General features: G+C 38.6%; 1 protein-coding gene across 1 annotated transcript; it reads right to left on the reverse strand.

The window, feature by feature from the left end:
* Nucleotides 1–19,845: 19,845 nt before the first annotated feature.
* Nucleotides 19,846–21,311, reverse strand: LOC308503795 (keratin, type II cytoskeletal 8-like; the record flags this gene model as incomplete). Its single annotated transcript, XM_081063458.1, is given in 2 exon segments — nt 19,846–20,189; nt 20,192–21,311. Coding segments are annotated over 2 exon segments (1,464 nt in total).
* Nucleotides 21,312–25,961: the final 4,650 nt, after the last annotated feature.

Below are 25,961 nucleotides of genomic sequence, written 5' to 3' on the forward strand. Positions count from 1 at the left end.
TTCATGTTACAAGATGAGACCTGGGTGATTATTTAATGTGCTTGATGGATAGAGGACATTCAGCAAAAATCATCCCTCACTGCTGCCGCTCCTATATACCCACAAACCTCCGAAGAGATTTTGCCATTTGCCCTCCTTTATGGAGGGAGCTACTGTGATTATGGTGTCAATTAGGAAGACTTAAAATAACAAATCTGAGAATCACCGGAAGTCCAGCTGAACAGAAGTCCTACAAGTAAGGACATACAGAAGAAGCCACCTGGAGACTGGTGGGGGGAGTGGAGATGCTGAATAGGCTTGTACTCAAACCCATGTGTGGTGGTTAAAAATCGAGAGGAGCATCTCAGCTGCAGAGGTATCTGCTGAGGAGCGAGGGGTCCCAGCCCCATACCAGGCTGCCCAGCTAAGGGTCCCAGTGCTGGGAAGAGAAGTCTCCATAACTTCTGGCTGTGAAAACCAGAGGAGATTGTGGCTGAGTAAGACAGAGAGCGGCTGGAGTCCCAGGCATTTTTCTTAAAGGGCTCACATATGGACTTACTGGCTGACAGACTTACTCTCTCTGGGCTCCAGCACTGGGGTGGCAGATAGAGGGGCACCAGGGACACAGAGGGAGGAACTGAATTTTCTGGCTTCAGGACAAGGGATGGAGGGGCAGCTTTCTCCCAGATGGAAGAACTGGTGGGGACCATTATTTCTTTGTTGAGCCCTCCCCACTCCCTAAGTCCCGAGTGCAGACTTAGGCAGCTGACATATGTGACTCTCCATCAACCTGGCTAACACAACGGCGCCACTCTGGTGGAAGTAGAGCCCTGAGACCTCACCCCACCCAACTTGCAGGCCCACCCAAGCTGCTTCTAGTGGCTTTCTCATACAAATCGCCTGTCTTGGCTCATGCCAAGGCCTGTTCTAAAATCGCTCAAAGATTTACAAACCCCAAACAAGCAGCATCTGGCCTTGGCGTGCCCCTGTAACTCTAGCTAAGAAGCCCCAAAACCATCATTAGTGGCAGTAGGCCTCGGTTCACAGCTTACCCAATGCAAGTCACTTTCAAGCCCACTGCAGGTGGAAGACATCTGTGGATCGCTTTGTGGCTCATGCCAGGTTGCCCCACGCAGGACACAGGCAGAGGCTGAACTTAGCCTGTGGAAGGATGCCTTCAAGGAGGTCCCAGGGGCTGGCTTCAGACTGCATGGGAACACCACCAGGCCACCTCCAAAGATGGCATGCCAAAAGGGCAGACTGGCAGTCACCAGAGTCCCACCAAAGCAAATCCTGCTCCAGATGGTCAGCCACTACACAACAGCTCCTCCACTGTAGTCACAGACAGTCTTCACAGTCAATCAGCCTGAAGGTCATTCCCTCCCATTGATGTGCAAACCAAGGCTCAACTACAATAAGAGGGTACACATAACCCACACAAGGGACACACCTACAGCACCTGGTTCAGGTGACCAGGGAGACTATGTCACTGGGTCCCACAGACACCTACTACCATAAGGCCATTCTACTAAGACCAGGAGACATAACAGCTCTACCTAATACATGAAACAAACAGTGAGACAGCCAAAATAGGGAGACAAAGAAATATGTCCCAAATGAAAGAGCAGAAAAATGCTCCAGAAAATGAACTAAACAAAATGGAGACAAGCAATCTACCAGATGCAGATTTCAAAACACTGGTTATAAGGATTCTCAATGATCTCAGTGACAACTTTAACAAAGAAATATAAAACATATAAATGGAGACAGAAAACATAAAAAAGAAAAGAACCAGTCACAAATAAAGAATTAGAGGCAATCAACAGTAGATTAGATGAAGCAGAGAATCGAATCAGTGATTTAGAAGATAAGGTAACAGAAAACACCCAATCAGAACAGCAAAAAGAAAAAAAGATTTCAAAAATGAGGATAGTTTAAGGTGCCTCCAGAACAATATCGACATTGGCATGATAGTGGTACCAGAATGAGAAGAGAGAGAGCAAGGAATTGAAAACCTATTTGAAGAAATAATGATGGAAAACTTCCCTAACCTGGTGAAAGTAATAGATATACAGGTCCAGGAAGCACAGAGAGTCCCAAACAAGGTAAACCCAAAGAGGCCCACACCAAGACAGATTATAATTAAAATGCCAAAGGTTAAAGAGAGAATCACAAAACCAGCAAGAGAAAAAGTAGTTAGTTATCCACAAGGGAGCTCCCACAAGACTGTCAGCTAATTTCTCAACAGAAACTTTGCAGGCCAGAAGGGATTGGCACAAAATAGTCAAAGGTGATGGAAAGCAAGGACCTACAACCAAAATTACTCTACCCAGCAAAGCTATCATTTAAAATTGAAGGAGAGATAAAAACGTCCCAAACAAGAAAAAGCTAAAGGAATTCATCAGCACCAAACCAGTATTACAAGAAATGTTAAGAAGAAGAAAAAAGATCCAAAATATGAATAATAAATGGCAATAACTACATATTTATCACCAATTACATTCAATGTGAATGGATTAAATGCTCTAATCAAAAGACATAAAGTAACTGAATGGATAAGAAAACAAGACCCTTACATATGCTGCCTACAACAGACTAACATCAGATCAAAAGACACACACAAACTGAAAGTAAAGGGATGGGAAAAACATATATCATGAAAATGGAAACAAACAAACAAAAAACTGGGGTAACAATACTTATATCAGACAAAGTAGACTTTAAAACAAAGGCTATAACTGGAGACAGAAGGACCCAGTAATTCCACTTCTGAATATTTATGCAAAGAAACCCAAAACACTACTTTGAAGAGGCACCCATATGTTCATTGCAGCACTGTTTACAATAGCTAAGATGTGGAGGCAGCCTGGGTGTCCATCAGTGGATGAATGGATAAAGAAGAGGTGGTACATACATACAATTTACTCAGCGATAACCAAGAATGCACTCTTGCCATCTGCAACAATATAGATGGACCTAAAGGATATTGTGCTGAGTGGAGTATGTCAGTCAGAGAAGGACTAGTGTCATATGATTTCACTTACGAGGTCAGACAATTAAGTTTGCAAACTCACCCTAGAAAAAGTGCTCCATACCTCATTGCTGAATATCACTATGGTCACCTTCGAAGCGCTCCCCTTGGGAAGCTATGCACCAATTCCAGCGCCAAGTCCACCCTTCAAAGCAATTCTGGAACTCTTTCTGGAATGGCCATCAGAGCTGTCATTCTATTACACTTGATGTCCTAAATGTCATAAAAATGTCTTCCTATCAATATTTTCATTATCTTTTGGTAAAGACAGAAGTCATTGGGGGTCAGATCAGGTGAGTAGGGAGGATGTTCCAATACAGTTATTTGTTTACTTTCTAAAAACTCCCTTCCTGACAGTGCCGTGTGAGCTGCATTGTTATAATGTAAGAGCCATGAATTGTTGGCGAAAAGTTCAGGTCATCTAACTTTTTCATGTAGCGTTTTCAGCACTTCCAAATAGAAAACTTGATTAACTGTTTGCCCAGTTGGTACAAATTCATAATGAATAATCCCTCTGATATCACTTAAGGTTAGCAAACGTCACTGCAACAAGTTCTCGAACTTAATTGTCAGACCTTGTATCTGAGGAATCAAAGAACAAAATAAACAAACAAACAAACTAGAAACAGACTCATAGATACAGAGAACATTTTGATTGTTACCAGCTGTGAGGAGGGGTGAGTGAAAAAGGCTAAGGTATTAAGAAGTAGAAATTAGTAGTTACAAAATAGTCATAGGAATGTAAAGTACAATATAGGGAATATAGTCAATAATATTGTAATAATAATATTGTAACACTGTGTTTAGTGTCAGATGGGTGCTAGATTTATCAAGGTGATCACTTTGTAAGTTACATAAATGTCTAATCGCTGTGTTGTGCACCTGAAACTAATATAATATTGTATGTCAACTGTAATTGAAAAATTAAAAAAATATTTAAAAAATAACATAAATAAATAATGTTAAAAAATAAAATGGCAGTACATGGCCTGGATTATGTATAGACTGAGTGACAATTTAGTCACTAATTTTGCACTATGTCGTAAGTCTGAAATTACGACATAATGATCCACTTAGATATTTTAAAAATAAGTTGACATTCATTAAACAAATCCTAATGATAAATGAAACATATTTTCTACACTGTGTTACAAAGCAATTGAAACATGAAATTCCTGAATGATCATTAAATGAATTAGATGGATTATGAATATTTTATGCTTCATTAAAATTAATAATTCATTATGAAAAGAAGCTACAGAGCATGGATTCAATGCTCTACTGAAGCTCAGAGAAGCCTAACAAGAGTAACAGAACCTCAGAGGATCCTTCTACAATCAGTCGAAGAAGAAAACAAATATTATTAGATTTACCAAATTACTACTCATTTGTTGTTAGGATAAAACAAAGCATACAGATTCCCTGAAATATATTTTCTGAAACATATTACTTGAAATTTCCAAACACTTCTTGAGGATGAATATTGTACAATCTCTAGTAACTAAAGTAAACATTCTAAAATCTATGGGTTATTGGAGACCTATGTAAATTTTGCAGTTCTAAGTTAACTGAAGTGTTTAGACACTGCCTTACATAAATACATTATTTTTATTAGAAGTCTGGCTCCAAATTGGCAAGAGGAAAATTTTGTGAATCTGTTTTTGTTTTCTTAAAATGAAACGTATTCCATCCTTCAACCTCATAATTTAGGAGTAAGGATTATGTAGCCCAAAGTGGGTGGGAGTGTTCAGGTTTTTCACAATGAAAGGGGAAGTCCCAAATTAACATTTCATCTATAATATTATTTCATTTCCTAAGGAAAGGAGTAGTTATACTTTTTATTATGTTTAAAGCTGTTTTATTTTAACTCGCCTTAGTGTTCTGTTTGGGGTCTTCACATTTATATGAATGAGGCTGGACACACACATCACCTGTGTAAGAGATCTGAAGGTTTGAAGAGGACCAGTTTTCTTCAGTGTATACTTTAAAACAGAAAACTGTTCAAATAATGTACTTCTCTCAGAGAGTGTATTTAGAAGTGCTCTACCTTCTAAACAAGATGCGACAGACAATATCATTATCACCCTGTATTCTAAAATTTGTAATGGTAGAACCATTAAAAGGTAACATAGTGACGAAGGGGGAAAAATAAAGTATGAGTTTTGTTTTGTTTATTCCTTTCAAAATAGTGGCTTCCTAAAATCTCATGGAAGACTGCAAAGTAGTTTTCAACTTGGAGACACAGAAAGTAAAGTAAGTCAAAGTCCACTGCATCTATTTTCAATTATTGAGATGTACAGTCCTCAAGCTGCCAGAGTCAGCCAGAATTGTCTGAGACCTGGAGATCATAATGAAAATATCTTATAGTAAAATGTATTCCCCATAGGTTTAAATGCAAAATGAGAACCCAACTTTTTATTACTCGTTAAATGAAATGTGCAGTCTTTTTCCCCTTTTAAGGTCAAGTATGCAGTATTTTGGAAAACAAACCATAAAAACATGATTAGAGAGAACAGAGAAAGTCATTATTTTCTCCAGTCATAAAGAATGCAGTATCATTCTATCAATCTAATGTATCTCTGTAACGGCAGTGGCAGCATGTGGCAGTGCTTAAATTGCAAACACAGTATTTAAGAAAAAGCTTGGATTAAAAGAGCAGCAAGATTAACTGGAAAACATCCACACAGATTAGATTATTTTTATAAATTCCATTTCCTTCCCAGAGACTCACTTAACACTATATATTGTCATATTATCTACCCACATGGAAATCATGCATTCATCGGGCCAAAATAGTGGAGTAAATCCAAATGTACATAGCTAATGGTAATGGCGATAGAGTCCGTGTTGTGATATATGGTGTGGGAAATGAAAATATCTGTGAAATCAGTGTAGAAAATGTTGAAGCTGAATTGATAAATGTCTATAACATCTCTTGATTTACTTCAGTTTCTTGGAAAGATTTATAACTTACAAACTGAAGATGGTAGGATGTATGTTCTCGGTGCTACCATCAGGACAGACATCATGCGAAAGCCTATCACAAAGAAAAATTTCAGAGAGTGGCTTTTGTGAAGCACAGCTTCACTGCAGGGCATTTCCAATGGAGTGTCAGTTTTTCAACAACAGCTGCTAGTTGTCATATTTAGGACAGTTTTGCTTTCCATATCCTCTGCTAGAGGCAGCTGGATCGACTTGAAACCAATTTGAAAAACACATTTAAGAAAGTAAAGAAAATAACCTGTAACATTGTAAACACACCATATCGGACATGAGATGCTCGCCAGGCCAGTTTTATCAAGTCAGGTTATCTAGGAGGGGATAAATTTTTAAGCCACTGTTCAGGCTGAGGATTTCATGTTTAAAGACTTAGTGATGGTTTCCATTTCCAGTCCGTCTTCCTTTAAATGATGTATGGCATGTTTTGCAAGCACTGGTTCTCCATAAAATAAAAGAACAAGAAGGTAAATATTACCAACAGCTTCACTGTCTACAATGCTTGATGAGCAAATTCATTCTAAGGGAGAACATAAGACAACTTAGAGATTCTGCAAAGTCCACAGAAGAGGATTTTTGTGTGTTTGCATGTTTGGTTGGTTGGTTGGTTGGTTGGTTGGTTGGTTGGTTGGTTGGTAGGTTGGTTGGTTTGCTTTGTTTTGCTTTCTGTGTTTTTGTTGAGAATGGAGATGTTGCAAACTTGTCTCATATGCTAACATGAATTAGGAAAATTCCCTCTGTCGGGGCCAGTTTGTTTCTCATCCCAATAGTTTGTTAATGTAACGAATGAGATAAACAGTCTGCACAAGAAATAAAACTGACCTCATAGATATGCTAAGGAAATGTCAGGACTTAGCATATCAGGCCCCACTTGTTACTGAAAACTCAGGAGAAACCTACAGAGACCCAGAATAATTGGCAGGAGGCCAAAGGCACAGATGCCAAATAAACTGAAGATTCTCCTTCAGGCTTCAATTTCTTTATTGTTTCTACATGTTTCATAGCTAAGACCCAGGATTTGGCTAGGCACTGCTAAGGAAGAATGTTGAGCTCATCAGAAAATTTGTCATAAAAGAAATCAAGATTTATTATTTTAAAAAAAGTCTTTTTTTTTCTTACATCCTTAAGCTAGATGTTCACTAGACTCAAAGTTGGTGGCCATACTGAGAACTTGAACATGTATGTCTTTAGTAGTTTTAGACAAAATGCTCCTGTCTGTGTGGCATTCTAGATTTATTAACAATAGGATAAATCCCTCCTCAAAATAAATTAAGCAGATAATAGTTACAGCTCTCCCTTCGAGCCATTCCTGGTTCACAGATCAGCAATTCATTTCCAAGGGGAGATGCAAATGAGAATATAGGACACCAGCTAGGCTGTCCAGGCACACAAAAATGCATGTGTGCACACACCAAGAAGGACTCCACATGCCCACATCGCATCTCCAGCCAGAGCTCAGCACCTGCATTTAGTGAAGTAGCCAAGGGCTAAAATATCCACATAGAAGAGCCAGTCTTGATAACAATACTATGCACTGAGTAAATCAGTGCCTTCATTTTGCCTGAGCTCATACTCCAACGTATAAAATTTTGGTAGGTTTAGTAGACAGTACATGCTGTGCATTTTGTTGGCATAAATATTGTTCTCATGTGTTTCAAGTGCTGCTGAAATCTGATTCCTCGAGTTATTTGATTTGATGTTGCAGTTAAATAAAATGTGCAGGGTGACTGATACATGCAAACAAAGCTGAAGGCTGATGAAAGGAAGGGTCTGAGGACTTCCACCCTTCCTCTCCCTTTGTCATTGTCAATGACAAAGTGAAGTTAGATTGTACAACTATACATGAATTTAACCATTCATTTGTTAACAAATCCACTAAAAGGCACTGGAGTGAAAGGATATCTTTTATTCAAGAAAAGTTTGCAAACCTGGGAAACGCAGCCTCCAGAGGAAACAAAAAGTGTGCTCCCCTGAGACAAAGGAGAGGCCATCGTTTATAGAAAAAGTTCCCACCCAAAGTTGCCACCAAGGTCCACTTATGCAAATGAAGGATTCAAATATGAACAGTTTGGATAGATTGAAAAAGATGAAAATAAGGTATATTTTGCGTACTTTTGATTGGTTGGGGCAAGTCTGTTAGTTGAGTGGTAGCATGATGATAAGGAAATGAGGAACTTCCCTGCAGCGGTGCGCTCAGACCGAGGAAACAAGCATGACATAGAGTAGAAACTTGAGAGTTAAGTCAGGGTTCTTCCTAGCGTGCAGAGTACAGGTGAGGTCCAGTCAGCTAATGACCTCTAAACTCTAATTTTGAATTTGAGCCCAGTCAACCACAAAGAGTCCATCTAATATCAATTCCTTCTTGGTGTCCACACATTTGACAAATATTTTGAACACCTGACACTGTTAAAATCGTTGGATACACAGCCCCCAAGAGATATTTTAAAAATAAAATCTGTGCTATCATAGAAATTATATTCTAGAAGAAGATAATGAATGATAAAGTAAGTAGAATATAAGTAAATAAAATATATAGAACATATAGATGATTAAGTGCTAAGGAGAAAAACAAAGCAGGGGAAAGGATAGCAACAGGCAGGTTCAGGGAAGGGGGCAGGGATTCAGTTGAAAATAGGACAGTATCAGGGAAGACCTCATTATTTTGGTGACCTTGAGCAAGTGCGGTGAGAAATCAGCCGTAGTGATCATCTGAAAGAAGGGCATTCCAGGCAGAAGGAATGGCAAACAAAAAGTGAGAAGAATGTGAATCTTTTACAGTGATTATGTAGGTTATTGTAAGACTTTTATTCTAAGTAACATAGTTGAAGACCATTTTCTGGGTTCCGAGACAAAGAGATTTACACTTCTACACAAATATGAAAAATTCTATATACAATACATAAGTTTTCATGTTTGTTATCTTCATAGAATATTAGGGATAGTGGAAAGTTTGGGATTGCTTACCAAACTCCCTTATTTTTAAGTCAGAGAAAGAGACGCCCAGAGAAATTAGATGTTTTCTCAAGGTCACACCTTTATCTAGTGATAGTGCTAGAGCTAGAATCCAGAACACCAGTTCTCCTCACACTGAAGTTCTTCCTTATTTGAATTACGCACAGTAAAGACTCTGCATTCATTCTGAATTACAGTGGAAAATTGCTGAAGTATTTTAAGGAGAAAAGTTCATAATTTGCTTTACCTTTGTAAAGGCTCACTTTGGCTACCACATGGAGAATAAATGTTATTAGGGAGTGGACACAGCTAGACACAGAAGACTAGTTAGGAAGCCATTGTGGTGTCCTCTAAATCTAGAAAAATATCTGTCAAATGTCAAATGAATGAATGCACGTAAGATCAAATACTGTCTCCTAAAAATAATGTTTTCTTAAAAAGTGCTTGGCGCTTTGCAGATGTATTTGGAACAGTTGGAGATACCAAAGGAATCATAAAAATATAGCCCCTTGGGATTTCCACTTCTGGGAAGATGCTGTAGAGGTACTTTTCTCTATTCCTCCCACTAGGCACAATTAAAACCTTGAACATTATACACAAAATAAAAACAAGAAGACTCTGAAAGGTGGCGAGAAGCAGTAGACTAGCTAGGGACTTCAGGACCCTAGAAAAGACATGACGGTAAGTTCCTGAGTTTTCTTTCTGCCTCATAGATAACAGACTTAGAGTTGAATAATACGAGTTGGACAAGTTAGTTTGCGAACTCATCCTAAAAAAAGTGCTACATACCTCATTGCTGAATATCACTATGGTCACCTTCAAAGTACTCCCCTTGGGAAGTTATGCCCCGATGCCAGTTCCTAGTCCACCCTTCAAATCAATTTTGGAACAATTTTGGAGTGGCCATCAGAGCTGTCGTCATATTACTCCTTGATGTACTGAATGTCATCAAAATGTCTTCCTTTCAATATTTCCTTTATCTTTTTGTAAAGAAAGAAATCATTGGGGGCCAGATCAGGTGAGTAGGGAGGGTGTTCTAATACAATTATTTGTTTTCTGGCTAAAAACTCCCTCACAGACAGTGCCGTGTGAGCTCGTGCATTGTCGTGATGCAAGAGCCATGAATTCTTGATGAAAAGTTCAGGTCATCTAACTGTTTTCACATAGCTTTTTCAGCACTTCCAAAAGTAAACATGGATAACTCTTTGTCCAGTTGGTACAAATTTATAATGACTAATCCCTCTGGGATCAGAAAAAGTTAGCAACCTTGCAGCAACAAGTTCATGATCTTAATTGTCATACCTCATCAGACAATCCAGAAACAGCAATGGGCACAGAAAAAAGAAGCCCAACAAAAGCCTTCTCTCTAGTACAAATGGACAAGGAAAGGGGAAGCCCAGGAAGACAAAACACTTTTAAATAATAACTGTTCTACTCCAGACAAACACCGAGAAAAGAACTATTTACTCACCCCTACTTACTGCAGCCAAAGCCCAGTGTAGGGCCTAGACGTCCACCATGCAGGGCAGTAATGAAGTGGCCTAACACCCCTGCCAGGGAAGCCACCTGGAGAGCTGGGACTTTCATCTCCACCATCCAGGAATGAGGTCCTCCCACAGTATCAGTGGACACCACTGGGGAGCTTGGAATTCCCCCCACTCTTAGCAGTAGTAACAAGGGACCCTTCGTCCTCCACACAGGGGTAATATCAGACACAGCCTAGTAGGAAGTTAGGAATTTCACTATCACCTGGTCACCTCCACGGTGGTATCAGGAGAAACCTCACAGTAAGCCAGAAGTCCCACCCTTGCCTACCAATAAGAAAAAGCCTCCCCACTCAGGTGTCAAAAGAGGCTGAATGGGAATCATAATTTCTAACTCCATCCAGTCGCAGTGAGGTGGCACTCTTCCTTCCCCTGTCATAGCAGTGTTAAAGAAAGCCAGAAGGGTTAAATAAGATCCAGAGTCTCATAATATCATGTGCAAAATGTCCACATTCCAATAAAAAATTACTCATCACATCAAGAACCAGGAAATTTAAAATTGAATGAAAAAGAAAATCAATAGTTGCCAACACTGAAATGAAAAGGATGTTAGAATTATTTGACAATGATTTAAAAGCATCCTCATAGAAATGTTCTAATGAGCAATTTTGAACACCCTTAAAACACATTTTTTAAAAAGTTAAAAGCCTCAGCAAATAGTCTTAGCAAAGAAATAGAAGATAGAAAGAAGAACCAAATGAAAATTATAGAACTGAAAAATAACTAAAATTAAAAAAAAAAAACTGTGTGGATAATCTCAACAGCAGAATGGAGGGGACAAGGGAAAGAATCAGAGAAATAGAACATAGAACAATAAAAGTTACCCAATCTGAAAAACAATGAGAAAATGACTATTTAAAAAATTAAATAAATAGTCCTCAAGGGCCTTGGGGACTATTACAGAAGATCTAACATTTGTGTAATAAAAATAAGAATGAAGACAATCTAAAAGAATTTGTCCACAGCAGGCCTACCCAAAAAAAATGGCTATAGGAGGGTCTCTAAATAGAAAGGAAATGATAGAAGAAACTTAGAAACTCATGATAGGAAAAAAAAAACAGTAAGCAAAAATGTGGTAAACACAATAGCTTTCCTGCTCCTCTTTAAATTTTCTAAATCATGTTTGACTGTTGAAGGAAAAAGTATTACGCTATCTGATAGGGTTCCAAATGTATGTAGAGGAAATAGTTAAGACAATTATAAATGAAGAATGATAAAAAGACAACAGGAGTAGACTGTGAGAAGTTACATTACATAATATAATACCTAGGGTAATCACTAAACAAAGCTATCTAATATGACACACTCAAGAACAATATGCATAAATAAAATGAAATTTTTAAAAATATGTTCAAAAAACCCACAGAAGTCAAGGAAATGGAAAAAATAGAGAAATCAAAAACAGAAAGAACAAACAGAAGACAAAAGTAAAAACAAGCCCTAACATATAATTACATTAAATATTGTATTGGTTTTCTACTGCTGCTATAACAAACTACCACAGACTTTGCAGTATTAACAACACAAATTTATTATGTTACAATCCTGTAGGTCAGACACCTGACACAGGTTTCACTGGGCTAAAATCAAGGAGTCAGCAAGTCTTCATTCTCTTCTATAGGCTGTGTAGGATCCGTGTCCTTGCCTTTTCCAGCTTCCGGAGGCTGCCGGCATTCCTTACTTGTGCCTTCCTCCTCCATCTTCAAAGCCAGCAAAGGCAAATTGCATCCTTCTCACATTCATCACTATGACCTCTTCTGCCTTCCTCTCCCACTTTTAAGGACCTATGTGATTACATTGTCCCCACCCAAATAATTGAGGTATTCCCATGTCAAGGTCAGCAGCTCAACCACCTTAATTCCATCTGCTACCTTAATTCCCCTTTGCCACCTAAGGTAACGTAGTCACAGGTGCTGCCTATTAGGATGTAGACATCTTTGTGAAGACATTATTCTGTTTACTACAAATGTAAATGGTCTAGATGTTCTAAATAAAAGACAGAAAATGATACAGTGTTTTAAAAAGATGACCCAGCTATATGCAACTCACTTCAAATATAATGATATAGGCAAGCTGAAAGTAAAAGAATGGGGAATGATATATCATACAAACATTAATCAAAAGAAAGTAAGAGTGGCTATGTTAATATCAGATAAAGTAGACTGCAGCGCATAGAAAATAACCAGAGACAGAGAGGGACATTATATAAGGAGAAAAAGATCAATGCACCAAGAAAATGTAGCAATCCTAAATGTGTATATAAAATATGTATGTGAAACAAAACCTGATAGAACTTAAATATCATAATTATAACTGGAGACTCAACCCCCACCCCTCTCAACAACAGACAGAAAAAATAGGCAGAAAATCAGTAAAAATATAGAACTTAACAATATCATTAACCAAAATATTCTGATATTTATAGAACACTCCATCCAACAACAGCAGAAAGCACACATTCTTCCCAAGTGCCCACAGAACATATTTTAAGATAGATCATATACTGGACCATAAAATAAACCTCAAAAAATTTAAAAGAATTGAAATCAGACATAGGGTGTGTTATGGACTGAATTATGTCTCCAAAAATCTATATGTTGAAGTCCTAACCCCCAGTGTGACTGTATTTGGATACTGGACCTTTAAAGGAATAATAACAAAAGATGAAATAGTACCATTTGCAAAAACATGGATGGATCTTGAGATTATTATGCTGAGCAAAATAAGTCAGACAGAAGATGTCGAGAACCATGTGATTTCACTGATACGTGGTATATAAAACTGATAACAACAAAGGAACAGGACAAACAAATGAAGGAACAAGACAAACAAAAACTCATAGACACATACAATAATTTAGTGGTTACCAGAGGGTAAGGGGGGAGAGGGGCTGGTAGATGAGGGTAAAGGGGTCAAACATATGGTGATGGAAAGAGAACTGACTCTCGGTGGTGAACACACAATGTGATATATAGATGATGTATTACAGAATTGTACGCCTGAAATCTATGTAACTTTACTAACAATTGTCACCCCAATAAACTTTAAATTAATCAATAAATAAAAATAAATAAAGAAGTAATTAACAGTAAATAAGATCATTAACAGGGAGACCCTGATCCAATATGACTGGTATCCTTATGAGAAGGGAAAGAAATGCCAGGGATGGACAGCGGAAAGGCCATGTGAGGACACATTGTGTCCTCTTATAGAAGGATATTGTGTCCTCTTACAGAAGGTGACCCTCTGTAAGCCAAGGAGAAGCCTCCGGAGAAACTAAACATGCTAGCACTTTAGCTTCGAACTTGTAGCCGTCAAAACTGTGAGAATACATTTCTGTTGTTTCAGCCACCCAGACTGTGCTATTTTGTTATGTCAGTGCTAGTAAACTAATACAGTATATTCTCTGACCACAGTGGAATTACACCAGGAATCAGTAACAAAAAGTAACAGAAAAATCCCCAAATACTTGGAAAGTAAACAATATACTTCTAAATAACCCACGGATCCAAGAAGTCTCAAGGGAAAGCAAAAAAATACGTTGAACTAAATGATAACAAAAGTATATCAAAATCTGCAGGATACAGGTAAAATAGCGCCGAGACAAATTTATAGTACTAAATGCATACATTAATAAAAAAGAAAACTCTCAAATCAATGACCTAACCTCTCTCTTCAAAAACTAGATAAAGTTAGGGGTGGCTTGTTAGCTCAGCTGGTTAGATCATGGTGCTAATAACAACACAATTGCTGGTTCGATCCCCACATGGGCCACTGTGAGCTGTGTCCTGCAAAAAAAAAAAAAAAAAAAAAAAAAACCTAGATAAAGTTAAAAAAGAAAAAAAAAACAAACCTCAAAGCATGCATAAGGAAGGAAATAATAAAGAGCAAAACTAAATAAAAATATAGCCCCAGCTTTCTAGAATTTTATAGCTTATATTTAGATAAATAATATTTATATACAACACAAAATAAGGGAAAACCAGAGTCTGTCAAAGTCGAGGAATCCAGATCTCTTCTGTTTTTGAGGCTCCCAGTAGTCTAAAAGATAAAGAATGACAAAAGAGAGTTTTGGGGTATTGTGGTATATTTTAAAACTTTACATTTAGTAAATTAATCCTTATAAGATAAAAATTCAACAATTGTATTATTCATAAGATAATGATATAATTTATAAACATATAAATTCAGTGTGCACTTCAAAGGATCCAGTAATGGGACAAAAAGTAAACCTGTATAACAGAATCTATTTTTCATTAAGCCCATCTTGGTCCACACATGACTATACCTATAGTCTTATTAAGAAATAATGTCACAAACCTGCATTTGAGAATCTGCAGATCATAAAACATAAAACGAACCACCAATTATTCTACTCTAATATTTCTGTGGGAGATGACTCAACCAATAAGCCATTGAAGCTCACATTTTTTCTTTGGCTGCTAATTGAGTATTTTCAAAGCCCTGCACATAGCCAAAAGACTCTACCATTTGTGGTATTATCATAAAGCCACATTCTGAAATTGCATCAGTCTTCTTGAGTATGACAGTCACGTCTGCTACACATAAAAATGTCAGTATGCCTGTTATGCAAATTGAGCAGATAAACACCCAGTTACCCAATGTGAATGCACAAACTGTAGGTTTTGAATGTGAAAACTGTGTCACAAGTGTACTGTGGTAGAACCTAACAGAATTGTCCTGGAGGGAAACCCAAAGCATCCAACTGTATGAACCAGAAATTTATATGGTCTACTTCCACTATCCCATCTGCCACTGATTACTTTGGAGCCGTGCAGCCCCCATGGAGACCACTTTTGCCACTGGTTCTGTCTGTTACAGAACCACATGAGAACAGATTCAAGAGGGTCAAGGTAAAAAGTGCTATCAGAACAGGAGTCTGCCAATGCAAACCTGCTGTCTTAGCTAAATGTCCTCTTCCCTGGCAAGGCGTCAGCTTGCCCTGCCCCACGCAGATTAGTTTAGAGGGCAAGTTTGTCTATTTCAAGCTAGATACCAAGAGCTCCATTTCTCTATCCTAGGAGGCTCAACTGATGGACATAGGTCCCCTGTCGGTACAGTGAGAGGTTCATATCTGGTTCACAAGGAGGAATCAGGGTGCAGTCGATTGGGCCATTTAGTCTTTGTTCGAATGCCCATGAGTCATGTAAATTTAAAGCCAGTCACTTCACCTCTTTGAGCCTCAATTCAATCATATGTCTGACAGGGATACTGCCCAACCTCAGGGTTATTAGGAAGACAAAGTATATGATAGACATCGGGTCCTTAGTAAGTGTTAGTAATACCAATAATTATCTCTTTCAAGCAAGAGAGCCAGAGGAGAAAATCAAAGTGGGAGCATCTTCTTGCTTCCTCAACTTGAAAAAATGGGAAAATAAAATGTCCACCACCTTGGCAGTCTTAAAGAGCTTTAAGATGAATTTTGGGCTGTACACAGCCTCTGTCACTATGAGTTTCAAGTATCACTGATATCTAATATTTATATCTAAGTATTTATAATATGCCAGCCACTTTCAAACATTAAATTATGAGGTGTGATCAAGAAATACAGTGAATGTTTAAATTTTTAAAAAGTTTATTACAGTATAAGACACATTGCAATTAATCCCCCTCAAAATACTCCTCTTGGCTTCAAACACACTTATCCTACTGTTCTTGCCACTTTCTGAAGCAGTTCTGGAAGTTCTTCCATGAGTGTCTTTAGTTGCACTGTCATGGCTGCCTCGATGTCCTGAATCATTTTGACTTTGGGGAAGAGACAGAAGTCACACGGTGCCAGGCCTGGTGAATAAGGTGGATGAGGACACAACTATAATGTTTTTATTTGACATAAATTGCCCTATACCAGAAGCGATGTGTGACACGGAGCGTTGTCATAATGGAGGATGATTTATGGCACACTTTAAAACACACCTTCTCTCAACCGTAGCTCACACCCGACTGACTGCACCAAACGAGTTGAAACTTGTCACACACTGTTACTAAGGTTCGGAGCACCACTTCCCGTATTGAAGATCCCTGCCTTTCCATCGGATGACGCTCGGCAGCAGCATTCACCACACCTTGTATATAATTATTATAACAATCCTATGGGATAGGTGCTCTTGTTATCCTCATAACACAAATGTGGAAACTGAGATCCAAAAAGGGAAGCAATTTGCCTATTCTCAGATGGCTGGTGTGTTTGGGTCTCAGATTCAAATCCAGACAGCCAAGATTTATCAGTGGTGCTCTTGACAATTATATGAGATGGATGTGCCAAACAGATCCATGATTCTCAACATTCATCTCACAAAATTCTTCTAAGGGAAACATGGCCAAGAATTATGAACTTTATCAGAAAATTGAAATGGTTTGCCCAGATCACACAGCAGCAAGACCAGGACTTAAACTAGGACTTTCTTGATACGAATAATAACAGCTACTATTGATGGGAAGCTTACCAGATGCCAGGCACTGAACTACGTACTTGATATCTCAAAACAGCCCAGCCAAATCAATATCATTTTCTTCTTTTCATAGATAAGAAAATTGGAGTCATTAGTTATGGAAATTACATGAGGCCAGGAGACCAATAAAATGGCAATTCAGGATTTGAACCCAGGTTTTTCTATCCTCAAAGTCCATGCTCTTTTCAAACATTCCAGATTATTCCCTTGAGCCTCAGTTTATTGTTCTCGCCACTATTCTATAATTTCTTGCTTTTTTAATTTGTTATAAATTATTATATTTTTCCCTCAGAGAAAAATGTCCCCACAAATCCTGGATTTTGCGAAATGCTCTTGAAGAGCCAAAACATTAAATTAGGTTTTCTCTAGAATATTCTCTAGAATATTCTCTTGTCTATGTATAAGTGAGGATGGGAGAGCATTAAAGAGACTATGAAACAACAACAGCAAAGTTGGCAAGGAATGTTAATGAGGGGGATGATTTAAAACATAAGACAAAAGAAAAAGTTGCAAATTTTTATGAAAGGGAGTCAATTTAAAAGAACATAATAATTAGAAATGTAAATTATAAATTTATAATTTGAGCATTTCCGGGCAAGATCATAGGGTTAAAAGGTAAACAGGCAAATAAATACATTAAGTGCTCTAACCATGGTAAAGTGTCTGAAACAACTACTTTATTACAAAATGTACTTCTGAGATACATGCACAGAAAAATAATTTTGTTTTGTTTTGTTTTGTTCTTTTTCTTAAAGCTACACAACTCAAAATTGCATTCCCGACAGTGTACTCTAAGATGAAATCACCAATTGAACACAGTTATTCAGCTTTTAATTACACAGCCAGATTTTAAAATGCATTATTTTTTATTGGTAACTATAAAAATCTTCTTAAAATATATATGCTATTCCACGAACAGATAATTAACAGATAATTTTTTATTTCAGTGAGTATAAAATTCAAATTTCAGTCCTTGAGGCACCAAGAAAAACAAAAGATTGGCTAAGGTACAGAATTTTATTTAAACTTAAGTTAGATAATCATACAAAGATTGGTTTTTATTAATATTCAATTCAAATCTCTTTGATGAAATATCTTTAAAATTGCTCAGAATTGTTTGAAATAAAAGTACCATCTTAATTTTCAAAACTTTTTATTCAATCTCAAATGTAGGTAATCTTACAATTAAGCCTCCTAGAAATTATGTTTCCTTTAAAGGCAAAGCCAGTCAAGATGTAAAGTCCTCACAGTCTTTGAAAACTCTTTGTAATTGTTTTATTGTTTATTTTTAAAATAATAAAAACTGAAAGAATGAGATCAGTTAGTTCTCAAATAACAATTTTAATTTCTTAGGTTTTTCTAGTCTTCAACCTTAAAGTATTTTATTTCAACCAATATTCAGATAATTGGCTAATACTAGAGTTATAAAGCAACACTTGTATTGTTATTATTATTATTGAGGAATTCTATGGTTTAGGAATGTTTGTCAAATTACTTTTCTATTATCTCTACAGAAAATAAAATTAACTAAATAAGAATCCCACAAACCAGAGTCACTCTTAATATTCCAGTATATTTTCTAGACATTTTTCTTACATATATTTTTTTTACATAATTAACATCCCCTAATGTTGTATTATGCTTCCTGATCTAATATTATATTACAAGCGTTTTCTATCTATTTGATTATATTTCAACCACATTATTTGTAATAGTTACATATTATTCTATCTTACAGCTACTTTGTAATTTATGTTAGCAGTCCACTATTGTTAAACATTGAAGTCATTTACAGTATTTCATTACTAGAAACAGTACAGACTTCCTTGGTCAAAACATTAAAAAGTGCCCTATGTATAACAAAACAAAATCAAAATTTAAAAACTGTCTTAATATATAGCCAGATATAAAACAAGATAGGTAAATTCCTAAGTGCCAGAAACAAAAAGAAAACTAAAAGTCTTAAGGAAAAGTAGGAGATGAAAATACTCACTAGGGGTATAAGAACCAGATATAGGAAACAGCGGGATGGAGGATGGAATTTAACAGCAGTTAAAATATAGGAAAGGAGGAGTCACACCCATGACAGTCAGAACTATACTGTTTTAAACCAGAAGCCATTAATGACTCTGCATCCTATTCTACAGCCTTGGGATGGTACAAGGAAGCTGATCACGGACATGGTTCAAAAAGAATAACCTGTAGGAAAGCAGAACACCAAACCAGTGCCACTCATGGATCTCAACAAGAGAAATTAATAGAATAGTTTGTTCAAACCAATGAAACTCAAAAATCCTTAGAAGAGGCAAATACAAAATCATTCCATGGAATGAATCTACAGGGACAATCTCACAACCCAGAACACTGGGCCTTATGTGGTAAACAACTACTACTAAAGAATTGATCACATCAAATTAAAAGCCCTACACAGAAATGAGCCACAATGAAGCTGAGTTAGAAGATGCAACTAATGGGATCATTTGAACCCTAAAAACTAAAGATAATAGAGCAGTCCAAAGAAACTTACAAATCAATGCAAAACCAAGTTTCAAATAATCTCAAAAATAGAGGAAAGAATAGAAATTATGTGTCAAGAACAGATTAGGTATAAATTTTGTTTGTTTGTTTGTTTTGTTTTTGTTTATTTGTTTGTTTTTTAGGGTTGGCATACAGCCTGCTGAGATTTTATTTTGGAAAAAAACACTTGACTTGGCTTTTAGTTGGGGGTGTGGGTCAGAGGCGTCCCCCAAGCAGTAGACTCCTCCCCCAAGGGTGGGCTGAGGACTGGGGTGTCTCCTGTCCCCAATGTCCCCTTGCTCAGCTCCTTTCCCACAGGGTCGGAGGCCAGGAAGGACCCCGGTAGCCTAGCCTTTTACTTGGGCAGGACGTCAGAGGACTCAGACACCAGCTTGCCGCCTCGAGTCTCAATCTTCTTCACAACCACGGTCCTGGAGGAGCTGGTGCGGCTGGAGGAGCCAGAGTCCCTGCCAGAGCTGAAGTTGGGCTGCAAGTGTAAGCCGTAGCTGAAGCCAGGGATTGTGACGTTTCCATAGGCTGGGCTCAGCGCACCTGAGAAGCCACTGCTGGTCTTGCTATGGATACTCATGTTTTGCATCCCAGACTCCAGCCGGCTCTCCTCGCCCTCCAGCAGCTTCCTGTGGGTGGCGATCTCCACGTCCAGTGCCAGCTTGACGTTCATGAGCTCCTGGTACTCGGCAGCTGCCGGGCCGTGTCCTGCTTGGCGGCTCTCAGAGCGGCCTCCAGCTCGGAGACCTTGGCCTGAGCGTCCTCGAGGGCCAGCTCCCCACGCTGCTCAGCATCAGTGATGGAGGCCTCCAGGGAAGCGCTCTGGCCTTTGAGGGCCTCGATCTCAGCCTGGATTCGGCTGATGTTCCGGTTCATCTCAGAAATCTCCGTCTTCGTGCGACGCAGGGCATCCCCGTGCTTCCCAGCCAACGTCTGCAGCTCTTCGTACTTGATCTGGTACATGGTTTCAGCCTCGGCCCAGCTGCGGTTGGCGATCTCCTCGTCCTGGGCCTTGACCTCAGCGATGATGCCGTCCAGGTCCAGGGAGCGGTTGTCGTCCATGGACAGGACCACGGACGTGTCGGAGACCTGGGCCTGCAGCTCACGGATCTCCTCTGCATACAGCTGCCTGTAGAAGTTGATCTCATCCGTCAGCCCTTCCAGGCGGGATTCCAACTCTACCTCGTTCATGTAAGCTTCATCCACATCCTTCTTGATGAGGACAAATTCATTCTCTATCTCTGTGCGCTTGTTGATCTCATCCTGGTACTTATTCTTCAAGTCTTCCACCAGCCCCTGCATGTTGCCAGACTCCGACTCCAGCCTCATTTTCTCCTGGGCCAATGTGTCCAGCTGCCGCTGAAGGGTGTTGATGTAGCTCTCAAACATGTTCTCCATGTTGCTGCGGGTTCTCTTTTGCTGCTGCAGGAGGCTCCATTTGGCCTCCAGAATCTTGTTCTGCTGCTCCAAGCTCCGCACCTTGTCGATGAAGGAGGCAAACTTGTTGTTGAGGGTCTTGATCTGCTCCTTCTCCTGGTTGTGCACCGCCTGGATGTTGGGGTCCACCTCCAACTTCAGGGGGTTCAACAGGCTCTGATTCACTTGGACAGCTGTAATGGTTCCCATATTCTCAGCCTTGCCGTAACCTCCAGCCAGATTCATGATGCCCAGACCAGACCGGTAGCCGCCCGCCCGGAAGAAGGATGAGGAGCTCATGCGGGAGCTGGGTGTACTTGAGTACGAGTGGCTGCTGAAGGCCTGGGGGGCAGAGATGTTCCCCTTGTAGGTCTTCTGGGTCACCGTTGTGGACATTGTGGACATGGTGGAGGCTGGAGTGGAAGCGAGGCGACGAGGAGACGGAAGCAGACCGACTCGAGAAGAAGCCAAAAAGTTGCTTCTAAATTTGTTTTTTAAAGAGAAGTTCTAGATATAGCAATATATAGTCCATGCATTTTTTAATGTAATGTTTCAGTTCAAAAGTCATTAAGTGAAATTTCCAGTCAAGATGGCGCAGTAGGTAAATGCTGTGCTTGCCTCCTCCCACAACCACATCAAAATTACAACTACAGAACAACCATCACTGAGAATCACCTGAAGTCTAGCTGAACCAAAGCTCTACAACTAATGACATAGAAGAGCCACCTCAAGACTGGTAGGAGAGGCAGAGACCTGGAACAGGTGTATCCTGAGCATCCCTAAGTCTGGCACTAATGGCAGTTGGCCTTGGTTGGTAGTGTAGCCTCTCGAAGTACCTCTAAGCTCATCATGAGTGGTGGCCATCTGCGATTGCTCTGTGGCTCATGCTAGGTGGCCCTGGGCAGGGCACAGGCTGTGGTTGAACATGGCCAGTGGCAGGTCCACTCCCAGGAAGCACCGGGGCCTGGCACACCCAGTGGCTGACTTCAGACTGTGCCAGAGGATCACTCGGCTGCCTCTGAGGATGACACACCCAAAGGGCACTGTGCAGGCACTCGAGCCCTGCTAAAATGAATCCAGCTCTGTAGGGTAAGGCCCTGCACAACATCTCCTCTAAAGTAGTCATAGCCACTCCTCACAACCAATTCTCCTGAGGGTCAATCCCTCCCATTGACATACAAACAGCAACCAAAGCTCAACTATAACAGGAGGGCACACACAACCCACACAAAGGACACTCCTAGAGCACCTGGCTCAGGTGACCAGGGAGACTGCATCATTGAGACCCACAGGACACCTACTATATGAGACCACTCTACTAAGACCAGGAGGCATAACAACCCTACCTAATAAATAGAAAAAAAAACACAGGGAGGCAGCCAAAATAGGCGCACAAAGAAACATGTCCCAAATGAAAAACAGAACACAGTTCCAGAAAAAGAACTAAACCAAATGGAGACAGGCAATCTACTAGATACAGAGTTCAAAACACTGTTTATAAGAATGCTCAATAATCTCAAGGAAAACTTCAACAAAGAGATATAAAACATAAAAATGGAAAGAGAAAACATAAAAAAGAACCAGTCAGAAGTGAAGAATACAAAAACTGAAATAAAGAATACATTAGAGGGAATAAACAGCAGATTAGATGAAGCAGAGGATCGAATCAGCAATTTAGAAGTTAAGGTAGCAGAAAACACCCAATCAGAACAGCAAAAAGAAAAAGGAATCCAAAAAATGAGAATAGTTTAATGGGCCTCCTGAACAAAATCAAGCGTACCAACAATCACATCATTAGGATACCAGCAGGAGAAGACAGAGAGCAAGGGAACTGAAAACCTATTTGAAGAAATAATGACAGAAAACCTGACAAAGGGAATAGATATATATTCCAACAAGTGCAGAGTCCCAAAAAAAAAAATGAACCCAAAGACACCCACACCAAGACACATCATAATTAAAACACCAAAGGTTAAAGACAAAGAAAGAATCTTAAAAGCAGCAAGAGAAAAGGCAGTTAGTTACATACAAGGGAGATCCTGTGAGACTGTCAGCTGATTTCTCAACAGAAACTTTGCAGGCCTGAAGAGATTACCATGAAATATTCAGTGATGAAAAGTGAAGACCTACAACCAAGAATACTCTACCCAGCAAAGCTATCATTTAAAATTGAAGGACAGATAAAAAGCTTCCCAGACAAGAAAAAGCTAAAGGAGTTCATCACCACCAAATCAGTATTACAAGAAATCTTAAAGGGACTTAAGACAAAAAAAAAAAAAAATTAAATATGAATAATAAAATGGTAATAACTGTATAACTGTATCTATCAATTACTTTCAATGTAAATGGATTAAATGCTCTAATCAAGACATAGAATGGCTGAATGGATAAGAAAATAAGACCCTTATATATGCTACCTACAAGAGAATCACTTCAGATTGAAAGATACACACAGGCTGAATGTAACAGGATGGGGAAAAGATACTTCATGAAAATGGAAAAGAAGAACAAAAAAAAGGGTTGGGGTAGCAATACTTATACCAGACAAAGTGAACTTTAAAACAAAGGCTATAACAAGAGACAAAGAAGCACCCAGTAATCCTACTTCTTGCTATTTATCTAAAGAAACCCAAAATGCTATTTCAACGGGACATGTGTATCCATATGTTCATTGCAGCATTGTTTACAATGACCAAGGTATGGAGGCAGCCTTGGTGTCTATCAATGGAAGAATGGATAAAGAGGAGGTGGTACATATATATAAGGGAATATTGCTCAGCCATGGATGGGAATGGGTTCATGCCATCTGTAGCAGCATGGATGGACCTGACTGGAAGATGTTGTGCTGAGTACAGTATCACACAGAGAAAGACAGATGCAATGTGATTTTGCTTATATGTGGAATCTAAAGAACAAAATAAACAAACAAACAAAACAGAAACAAACTCATAGTTACAGAGAACATTTTGATGGCTTCCAGCTGGGAGAGGCATTGGGAGGTTGGGTGTAAAGGAGAAGGAATTAAGAAGTACAAATTGGTTGTTACAAAGTAGTCATGCAGATGTAGATTTTAGTATAAGGAATATAGTCAATAATATTGTAATAATTATGTGTGGTGTCAGATGAGTACTAGATTTATCAGGGTGATAAATGGGAGACGGTTGGGGGCAGGGTGAAAAGGGGAAGGGATGAAGAAGTATGAATTGGTTGTTACAAAATGATCATGGGATGTAAAGTACCAGAGAACATAGTCAATAATATGGTAATAAATAACTAGGCATAGTTAGGTATGGGTACTGGACTAGTCAGAGGGATCACTTCTTAAATTATAACCACTCTTCTAACCACTGTGCTGTACACCTACAATTAATATAATATTAAATGTCAACTGTACTTGAAAATTTTTAAATGGGGGTGGTGGTGAAGGAAAATAAGAAGTTCAAATCTCCAGGTATAAAACAAATAAGTCATGGGGATGTAATGTACAGCATGGGGAATATAGTCAATATTGTGATAGCATGGTACTGTGTCAGATGGTTGCTGAACTTCTCACGGTAGTCACTTCTTTAGGTATATAAATGTTGAACAACTATTGTGTACACCTGAAACTAAAATAATATTGTATGCAAGCTATATTTTAGTTAAAATTTTTCTAAAAGTCATTAAATGAAGTTCAGCAAAATGGGTGACTGTGCAAGTTTTGCAAGTGGGGTCACAGTTGCAATGAGAAATGGACTGCCTACAGGTAGGACTGATGTAATAAATAAATATATCAAGGATAATGTGAGTCAGTTTTTTCACTATTGGAGAAAGGAATGACAAATTTTAGAAGAGAAAATATAAAATGTACTGAAATTGAAGGTATCAGTGGAACTCATGTGTTTCAATATAAACAGTTTCAGAAGTAAATATATACATATATAATTTGTATATATATGTATTGTGCATACATGAGAGAAAAGCGAAAGAGAGACAGAGAGAGACAGAGAGAGAGAGACAGAGAGAGACAGAGAAAATATGTGTGTGAGAACTGAGATTTATAACAATGGGTACACTTAATGCTCAGATCTTAGTTTCTAAATAACCACTCTCCACTAAAAGAAGGACCAGGGCTCCTTGAAGAAATGGCTGCTTCCAGGGCTAGGACAGGAAAAATATAAGATGAGACTGGGATAGCTTTGAGAAAGAAAATAAGAAAATGCCCAAAGAATCATGGTGAAATATCAATGACACAGACACCAGGGTAAAGGGACTCCTAGCCAAATTTTGGACAATTTGAACATCAAAATAAATATTGAAATGGATTATAATCCATTAACTAAAACAGGAATTCATGAGTCTATACTGATATGATTAATTGAATATCTAAGTATGGAGACAAGAGAGCTTTTCCTTGCAATAGACTGCCAGTGAATAAATGGAGATACAATAAAGAAATCAGAAAGTCACAAGTTGACAACCATCAGAGTAATAATTAATTCAGCCAAGAAACATCAATGGATGCTAAAGTTACTTGGTGAAAGTTTAATGAGAAATGGGGTATTTGTACAGTTTTGAAGTGCTTCTCTACAAAATCCTTATTAATTATAAAGGGGTAAAGAGTACATTTGCAGTGGAGATTCTGACAGACACCACTTTAATTATGGTTATGATCACCAATAATGCGACAAATCAAAACCATGTGCCACAGGATTGGATCCAATGAGAAGAACATGGTATCACTTCTGTGATATTCCTGTCAAAATTCATAACTTGAATATAACCATGAGGAACATCAGAGGTACAAAAACTGAGGGACATTACAAAATAACCGGGCTGTAATGTCCAAAAAGTTTCAACATGGAAGTGAAGGAAGACTGAAAACCTGTTCCAGAACAAAGGAGGTTAAAGAGAAATGATAACTACATGCAGTGCGAGACTGTTCTAGGTCCTTTTACTATAAAGGGCATTGTGGAGCCAACTGACAAACTTGAACGAGATCTGATTAAATGGTGGTAATATATCAATGTTAATTTCCTGATTTTGATGTTTGCTTGTGATTATGCA

Source organism: Rhinolophus hipposideros (genome assembly GCF_964194185.1).
Source record: "Rhinolophus hipposideros genome assembly, chromosome: 2".
NCBI lineage: Eukaryota > Metazoa > Chordata > Mammalia > Chiroptera > Rhinolophidae > Rhinolophus > Rhinolophus hipposideros.